This window comes from Chiloscyllium punctatum, chromosome 24 (assembly GCF_047496795.1).
Source record: "Chiloscyllium punctatum isolate Juve2018m chromosome 24, sChiPun1.3, whole genome shotgun sequence".
Classification (NCBI taxonomy): Eukaryota; Metazoa; Chordata; class Chondrichthyes; order Orectolobiformes; family Hemiscylliidae; genus Chiloscyllium; species Chiloscyllium punctatum.
Genome location: NC_092762.1, coordinates 81,832,951 through 81,842,678, shown reverse-complemented (window position 1 = coordinate 81,842,678; position 9,728 = coordinate 81,832,951). Strand labels below are relative to the sequence as shown.

Sequence of the window (9,728 nt, the reverse complement as noted above, 5' to 3'; positions counted from 1 at the left end):
TTTTATTTTTTTGTACAAAGTATTTATGTTCCTTTATTGTATGGTTGCAGTGGTCTACTTTAGAGAGCAGGAAGACATGCAGAAACAGGCAAGACCATTGGCATACAAATGATGAGAGTGAAGTCATTGAGATCGAATCTTTACGCCTATACATCAGGATATGGTGGTTGGATGGGGTGTGAGGGGGAGCTGGGGAACACAACTACCTTCCAGATACATGATCACATGCTGAACTGATGCCTCAGAGCGAGTGTGGTCAAGCACTGAGGATTATCTGAAGTCTGCCCAGCGATTATGTACCTCCTGGTTACCACCTGATTTTTGGACGCTATTCCTCAGTCTGCGAGATGGAGGGTAAATAAAGCTCCCAAGCAGTCCTGAAGAAGGGTCACTGGGCCGTAAATATTAACTCTGTCCCTCTCTCCACAGATGCTGCCACACCTGCTGAGTTTTTCCAGCCACTGCTGTTTTTGCCCTCAACTCTTGATCACTGCTCAGACCCTCTCCAATTTGAGTGAAGAGTGCTAGTTGGAGGGAAGTACCAGAGATTGTTTGGTATCTATAGAGGGGAGATGGTGGTGTTATGGTAATGTCACTAGACTAGTAATCAGGATGCTCTGGGTTGATGTCTTGGGAGCACAGATACAAATCTCAGTGGGGTATCTCAAGCTTCAACTCAATTAACAAATCTGGAATCAAAGCTACTAGCTGGCGAGTGCAAACATGATTATTTATATACATATTATTTAAATTGGCTATATTCCTATGCTTCCCATTGACCATGCACTGGCCTTATGTCTGACCAGCTAATACAGAGCTCACTGTCTTTCACCCTTACTCAATATGTTTAACAAATATCTGAAAGAATTGATTAACTTTGTGACAGTCAAACTCGAACAGAACAATCTAGTCCTCATTCACCACAAGGCCCACGTTTGGTGTCTATCTCTCCTCTTCAACAGATTGAAGAAATGCTTGGTTAGGACGTAGTACTGGGAGGTTGATGGCTATGGGCCATGACAGAGTTGCTAGCATCGCAGTATGGATTTTCAATTCATAACCCAGAGGCTCCAAGCTAAAGTTCTGAGGCCACATAGCATCTGGTGAAATAGATATTTAGTAATAAAACCTGAAATTCAAAGCTAGTCTCATCTCAAACATAAAAGCCGATCTGGTTAACTAGTGTTTAGTTTACATATGACTCCAGACCCACAGCCATGCATTTGCCTCTGAACTGGCTAGGCAGGAGATTTAGGGACAGGCAGCAATTACAGAGTTTTTTTAAAAAAACAGTCCCCCTTTCTCTGTACCAGCGAGTTGTGGAAACTCAGTTAATGAGTGTACAGAAGACAGAGATTTTTAAATTTTTGAAGACTGGGATAATCAAAGCTATGGACAATGAGTTGGGAAAATGGAGCTAAGATCATGCCTGAGATTTTAGCTTATCAGATAATGTAGCAGGCTATGCCTGACAAAAGGCTTCCATTTCATTCTCCTCTTCCAAAGGTGTTGCATTTTTTTATTGCTTTGTGATTCCATAGTTACCACTCAACCTCCAGTCCTTCACTCACTACCAATGGCTCCTAAATAAACCTGAATGATGGTTTCGAGCAGTTTCTGCAATGATGGAGATATCACCTTTGATCTAGATCCTCCCCACTGGTGATAGCCACAGCCAATAGACACTCTCACCAACTGGGTCAATGGATAGCAGTCAAGAGTAAGAATATTAGACATCCTCTTTAGCCAGTGACATGGATAGTAATGGCAAAATGCTAATTTTCTGCACACAAGCATCTAGAACGTGACCCTCGAGGTCAACTGAAAATGTCAGACCGAGACTGATAGATTTTTATTAGCTCAAGGACGTGGAATGGAAATTGGTGCACAGGAGCCAAGATATGAACAAGACCAGCCATGAACTCAGCGAATGATGGAACAGACTCGAAGGGCTGAAAGGCCTCTTTTGACTCCTAAGCACTGAAGGGCACCCCAGCTGAGTTTGTGCTTTCAGATGAAGGATCTCAGTTAACCGCACTAACAGGAGTGGGGGGAGGGAGAAAACTGAATCCCAGATGGTCCTGGGGGACCATCACCCATTCAAACAAGGCAATGCTTGCCTCAGAACAGGCTACAGTGCGGCTAGGAAGCAGCTTTTATTGCGGTCTTTATCCATTCATAACATAGCATCACTGGCTCACCCCGGTCAACCGTCGCCATTGACAGTGTGGGTCACATGACGATTGGCAATTAATCCTCGACAGGTTTGTACCTTCTCTGTAGCCCAGGGGCACCATGGCCTCTTTGAACCACAGCTCCTCTGTTCCTGTGCTTAGGGGAGCCTCAGCTATTCATGGGGCCCCATCCAAACCAGGATGAGGACGGGGTGGGGTGGTTTGGTGGTTTTATTTAAGGATGGTGTATTGTGATCAGATTGGCCTTTGCACATTTTGTTGGGAAATTTGAATCAAAAGGAGCTGATGGGATGTATGGGAAAGAGTTGGGTGAGATGTGCAGAGGGTAATGATCCAGGTGACTATTACCTAACCTCACAGTGGAGAAAGAAGATTTTGTTTTATTTATTTAGTGCAAATCCCCAAAGCCAAGCTTTAGCCCTTCTCATTTGTTGAAGGTTTAGGCAATTAGTCCAAGGCTCAGTCTGTAGAGACAGCTCTCCCAGCAATGTGCAGTGGAGTTTCTGTCTCTCTGCAAGTGCATTCGGAGTTCGTACTGAGGTCCCATTGATTAAGGTCAGCTGCGTGAGGCACTGGTTTGTTCTCAACCTCTAGCAAGGACCATGATGACCTCAGTACAAACCACAAGAACCGACCTCAAACTGTTCCAATTTGACTTGGATTCATTTCATTTAGGTGTTCAGGCGCATGTTAGTGTAAGGACCAGAGACCATTTTGAGGTATTTATCGTGAATGGTGTTCTTGGGCAGGGGACAGTTTGGAAATAGGAGAGCATCAAATTATGGGGAAGCTTTCGACACCAACGGAGACCGACGTTGGTGGAGGAGCGGTGGGAAATCCAAGCACAAGACCCCAGGAGCTCACTTTGACCTTTCACAGTGACACATACGTTTTGGTGGAGCTAGTCTGACATTGCATGCAGTCTTTGCAAAGGCTTAGAGAAATGATTCACAGTAAAAATATAATTAAGACACGAATGAGCAAGAGAAGAAGGTAGAATGAGAGCAAGGGCGAGAGAGAGAGAGAGAGCAAGAGCGTGACAGAGAGAGCAAGAGAGATAAGGCAAGAGACAGAGACAGCGAGAGAAAAATAGAGCAAGAGCAATAGAGAGATAAAGCTAAAATCCAGCAAAGGATTCCCTGAGGGGGCAAAAAAAAAATCAGACGTCGAAACAACAACTGCACCATCAACAGATGATTTTCCATTGTGGTTTCATTCCCAATCGTGGAAGGCTGGACAGGTCAGGACTGAAGTTGGCCCTTGATTCAGAGCAAATCTGGGTTGGAAGGTCTGTAAACAGGGTGATGAAGCTGGTGTCAGGATATATTATAGATGCTTATGTACGATGATCCCGTTCCTCTGCCGCAGTCTGCAAATGGAAATAAGTCACATCAGTGTCAGAAATTAGACACACTAATGAGAGAAGTGAAACGCTGACAGAGGGGGAAGGTGCTTTGAGCTTGGTAGACTTTTGGTTTATTGAAAAATTGTGGAGCCCACCATGGAAACATTTTTAAGAATGTGTTTCACAGGATGTGGGTGGCACTGGCTGGACTAGTGTTAATTGTCCTGGGCGGCACGGTGGCACAGTGGTTAGCACTGCTGCCTCACAGCGCCTGAGACCGGTGTTCAATTCCCGCCTCAGGCGACTGACTGTATGGAGTTTGCACGTTCTCCCCGTGTCTGCGTGGGTTTCCTCCAGGTGCTCCGGTTTCCTCCCACAGTCCAAAGATGTGCAGGTCAGGTGAATTGGCCATGCTAAATCGCCCGTAGTGTTAGGTAAGGGGTAAATGTAGGGGCATGGGTGGGTTGCGCTTCGGCGGGTCGGTGTGGACTTGTTGGGCCGAAGGGCCTGTTTCCACGCTGTAATGTAATGTAATCTAAAAAAAAGACTATAGCGTGGTACCCTACTCCAGTTCATGTGCCACAGAATAGGGCAATTGAGTTGAGAGGAAGATCGTCTGGATCTCATTTAATTGTAGAACAATTATCTCAAAGGGGAGGACCAGCTTGATGGTTCTAATGAAAATAAAGGTCAGCCCTGGCTGGCTACAGCCCACTTTCCTCTCTTTATTCATCGGGTGAAGTGCCTGTATCCCGCTGGGGTCAGACAGCTCAGGATCTCAGGATACAGGGAACCCCTGACTGGGTTTAGCAGTGATGCGTTATCACTGAACTGATACATTAGGAACAAGAGCAAGTTATTCAGTCACTCAACCCTGTTCTGCCATCCAGTTAGATCATGGCTGATCTGAATAAAAACATGTACTTTCCACCTCAAAACAACATCTTAACACATCAAACAGTGAATAGAGTAAGTTGGAAGTGTACCACGGCTGTAATATAGGAACACTTTAAAACTCTCCATTAAATCTCCTTGTCAACCTTTCTGTTCTATGCAGCTTCTTGAATGCCTCCACTGAAGTGATTCCCCTGTCACAGGCACCACATTGGGAAATCTCCTCCACACCCACATCAAGATTTGGATGTCCTTTCCTGAAGTGCTGTGCCCGGTATTGATCACAGTAAAGTATTGGTTAGCTCTCACCTGGAGTACTGACATCTAGCCTCACCCTGTTGCTCTTGCACACTTTGCAGGATCTTGTGGCATAGCCGGAAACTCCAGGTTCAAGCCCCCGCGTCAGAACTCAATCACCAAAAGGGAGGTGATGGCCCAGGTTTGAATCCCGACATGGCAGATGGTGGAAGTTGAATTCGATATTAAACAAATAAAATGTGGAATTAAGTGTCTAATGATGGACTATGAATCCATCCTCGAGTGCTGGAAAAACCCTCCTGATTCACTAATGCCCCTTTTGGGAAGGAGATGCGACTCCAGACCCACAGAGAGATGGTTGACTCTTAACTGCTCTGTGGGTGATTAGGGGTAGGCAATAAATGCTTGCCCAGCCAGTGATGCCCTCATCCCATGAAGGAAGAAAGAGGGAAAAAAAAGGGAGGAGTGTTCAGGTTGAACATCAAATTGTTAATCGTTCCAACAGCAGCAGTGGCTAAGAATGGGGCAGCTTTCTGTTTCGGTTTCTCTCCAGGCAACTAATTTGAACACACTGCGATTATCCAGGATATTGGAGAGACTGGAGTACTGTGTACATTACTGACCTCTGCACTTACAGAAGGTTGTTAAGGTGCTGGAAGCAGTTCAGAGAAGGTTTGCTAGATTAATCCATGGAATGAGCAGATTGCCTTATGAAGAAAGGCTAGATGGGCCAGGTATGTATCCCCTGGAGTTGGAAGAGTCAGAGGTGACATAATTGAAACAGATAAGATCCTGAGGGGTCTTGACCGGGTGGGGGGATATTGAAAGGATGTCTCCCCTTGTAGGCGAAACTAGAACTAATCTTCAGGGATTCAAAATAAGGGCACACCCAATTCATACAGAGATGAGGAAGAATTTTTTTTCTCTCCAAGAGCTGCAAGTCTTTAGAATTCCCTTTCTCAAAAGACAGTGCATGCTTTTAAAATATTTCAAAGGCAGAGGTAGGCACATTCTTGATAACTGGGGGTTTGAGGGGGGGCGGTGGAGGGGAGGTGCAAGATGCTCAAGGATATGCAGGAATGTAGAATTGAGGGTAAAATCAGACCAGCCACGATCGTACTGAAAGAGCGAGCAGGCTTGAAGGGCTGAGTGGCCTACTCGTCTTCCTACTAAGTGAGTGTTGTCGATGTCATCATTAAGTGCCCACTGTTGGCACCAAGGGAACTTTTTGAGCACTCCTCTGGCCAGTGTCTTTCCAATTCATGCCAAGGACACAGGGTCTCTGCATTAAATAGACATCAAGGGTGAGGCCAATATGCACACACTGCGATATCTGCTGGTTCACTGGGGAATAGCAAATGCTCGGACAGTGACAGGCCTCTTGCAGCCGTAGTGGTAACAAACGTAGCCTTCCTGCTCAGCCTGGAAAGGAAAGGAAAGGAATTGGGGACTATCTACCATCACAATCCACAGCTCCGGACTTCAACGTAGACGGCCCAGTGTTGCTCCACCAGCCTCTGCTGGGACAGACTGGAGTCAAGACCCTGGGGGTTGGTCCTGTCCCAGTTCGGGGTGGGTCCAGTGCAGGAGATAGCGTGCGATCTGAGAGAACTCAAACCGAAGGAGGTCTATGATTGCACTTTTTCTTTCTATTCTACTGTCTCACCCATCCACCCTATGGATTTCATACCCGTCTTTGGAGGAGTGAAGGTGATTGTATTTCTTGTACACAGCTGGACTGGGACTGTCCTCAATATCATACTCTCGCACGTCATTGACCTCAGAGACCTGGCCAGTCAGGACCTTCACCACCAGCAGGATGATATACTGCAACAGAAGGAGTTACACATCAGAGTCGGCACAGGGACTTGGCTTCTTTCTCCCCACCCACCATGTTGGACCATCAGTCAAACAAAAGGGAACACTCCAACGTTATACAAAGCAGGAGCCTCACAGACACTGACAGCACAGAAGGAGGCCATTCAGCCAGTCATCAAAGACCTGACCTCACTAACTCAGCCGGCCTGCCTCTGACCCAGAGCCCTGGAAGTCTAGGTCCCACGATGTTTTACTTTCTGCTCTCTTGTGGTGCACTGTGATGTGACTGAGATCTGTAGCTGGTCTTGTGGAGGACCTGAAGGTCCACACTCTACTCTGGCAACATTTTTGAAAGTGAGCTTATCAGAAGTCACCAGTGGCCCTCAACTAAATGGATCATAAAGTAAGGCAGAGGGAAATCTTCACTCATCTTCAACTTCAGTTTGAATAATTTCCCCAGGCTCTGAAGAGGAGCTGGATAGGGCAGATGTGTTCAGGGGCCAGCGGGAGTAAGGAATCGAAGGCCATGTTGGAGGGCTAACTGAAGTAGAAAGGGGGCTTGTGTGAAATGAAAGCCTCAGCATTGACCACTCGGGCTGAATAGTCTGTATCAGTGCTACATTTCCTGGCATTTGTTGGGCACCAGTGGTTCTTGCTCCCATTCCTGTATGAGTGGGACTCCGGCAGGTGGTAATCTCCCCTGGCAAAGGTTGGCTCCCTGAATAAAGATGGCGGAGTGAGTGTTCAGGGAAGGGTAAATATTGAACAGAAGTTGGAGATTGAGGGTGGTGCATGTATGGAATGAGCTGCCAGAGGAAATGGTGGAGGCTGGTACAATTACATTTAAAAGGCATCTGGATGGGTATATGAATAGGAAGGGTTTGGAGGGATATGGGCCTAACAGCTGACAAATGAGACTAGATTAGGTTAGAATATTTGGTCGACATGGACGAGTTGGACCGAAGGGTCTGTTTCCGTGCTGTACATCTCTCTGACTATGACTCTTATGACTCTAATGTGATCTCAGGTGTGTAATGAAGAGGAAGGGCGGTTGTCTGTCTATCAGTCGGTGGAATAGTTTGGTTGCACTGTCACTGCCATGTGTGCTGAATTGACAATCCAGGTGCAGCTCACTATTTCTGCTGGGGAGAGAAAAACTGAGGAATGGACACTGCCATTGGCTGTGTAATCTCAATATGGTTCAGCACACCCACATGACCTTTAACCTTTGTACACACTTGATAAAACTAATACCTGAGTGCATGGGTTTTTCAATCATTGCTTTAGCTCCGTGGTTACCAAAACATACACCTGAGCAGGTTTACCTGTAATGTGAGAGTCTCTGTGAGGTATGTTCTACTAAATTAAGTTTATGGGGATAAAACAGTGTTATAGGAACATTTCTTGTCAGTCCACATCTCTTAGACTACATGTGAAATGTGACACATTTAAAATATTCAACCAAACTCACACACAGAAATCGAAGTTAGTTAAGGGCCTCAGAACTGTTGGAAAATGTGAAAGCTCCCAGCTTTGACTGTCACACTGCTACTTTGTCAACAGATTCCAAAAGGTGACATTGAGACAACCTCAGTTAGACCCAGCAGAGCTGAGGGGAACTATGCAATCGCAGAGGACAGAACACTGTGATGCACATTGTGATTGAATAGTCAGCCAACCCCCATTGTTTAAGCTCACACCTATCTAATGGCTACTCAGTCAAGGGACGCTGACGACAAGTTTACTCATGAAACAGTTACCAAAAGAAAATGGCTATCTGTTTTAAAGCAAACGGCACCCACTGTTGACTGAAAATCAAAATAATTTTGATTATACCTGGAGTGTTCAATAGTTTAATTGATCTGTGTTTGATTGTGAGAGTGTGGTAACTCAGTGTGCCAGGTTGGTTAAGCTTTGGCGTTAACGGAGAGCAAAGTAAACGGAGACCACAGAAGTTGCTAGAAGTTGAGCTGTAAGCTTAATTGAAGAGTGTATTTTGTGATTGCAGAGAAAGTTAAAAGTGCCTGTAAATAAATCTGTTGCACACTTAGACAGTAGCGCAACCACTGCATAATTCTGAGCAATATAGAAGATACATAGCACTGGTGGACAGATTCCAAAGTCAGAGTAATCTATAATAAACACATTTAACAAGTAACCAAACGCAAACAGCTTTGGCAGGAATTTCGAATATGATACTTTCTAAGGGAAGCTTGATAAATACATAATGGAGTAAGGATTTTTTTAAAAAGTGGTAGATAGGATAGTGAAGGCGGTGTTTGGTATGCTTTCCTTTATTGGTCAGAGTATTGAGTATAGGAGTTGGGAGGTCATGTTGCGGCTGTACAGGACATTGGTTAAGCCACTTTTGGAGTATTGTGTGCAGTTTTCGTCTCCCTCCTATTGGAAGGATATTGTGAAACTTGAAAGGGTTCATAAAAGATTTACAAGGATATTGCCAAGGTTGGAGGGTTTGAGCTGTAGGGAGAGGCTGGTTAGACTGTGGCGGTTTTCCCTGGAGCATCGGACACTGAGGGGTGACCTCAGAGGTCTATAAAATCATGAGGGGCTTGGATAGGGTCAATAGACAATGTATTTTCCCTGGGGTGGGAGAATCCAGTACTAGCGGGCATAGGTTCATGGTGAGAGGGGAAAAATTTAAAAGGGACCTAAGGGGCAACTGTCTCACACAGAGGGTGGAATGAAGGTGGAATGGTACAATTACAGCATTTAAAAGGCATCTGGATAGGTATATGAATAGGAAGGGTTTAGAGGGATATGGGCCAAGTGCTGGCAAATGGGACTAGATTAATTTAGGATATCTGATTGACATGATCGAGTTGGATCGAAGGGTCTGTTTCCATGCTGTACATCTCTGTGACTCTATATTGATAATAGAGGGAGATCACAGAATATGGGAAGAGGCTTATGTGGAGCATTATGACCAGCATGGAGCAATTGGGTTGAATGGCCTGCTTCTGTGCTGTACATTCTGCAGAATCTCCAGGAGCTTATGCCAAAAGTTATTAAAAACTGCTCTTTCCCCACTCTGACATGCAAACCCCACATCCTTATGCATCCCTCCACCCACCCACCCCCCCCCCCATCCCCCCCCCAATACAAACTTTCTTATCCACCACGAGTCAATGCTTCAATTACACTGGGAGAGATTTGAGGAAGATGATGAAGAGAAGATGTGCAGAGACCCTTGACCGGAA

At 45.5% G+C, this 9,728-nt stretch overlaps 1 protein-coding gene across 1 annotated transcript in view; it reads right to left on the bottom strand.

Moving 5' to 3' along the window:
• The window catches only part of cers1 (ceramide synthase 1), a 58,754-nt gene continuing 49,026 nt past the window's right edge, over positions 1 to 9,728 (bottom strand). The window contains exons 6-7 of the mRNA XM_072594308.1: positions 6,383 to 6,519; positions 1 to 3,564 (exon numbers count right to left, since the gene is read on the bottom strand). Of these exons, the coding sequence (XP_072450409.1) occupies positions 3,522 to 3,564; positions 6,383 to 6,519 (180 nt within the window). The 3' untranslated portion in view covers positions 1 to 3,521. The remainder of the gene's footprint in view (positions 3,565 to 6,382; positions 6,520 to 9,728) is intronic.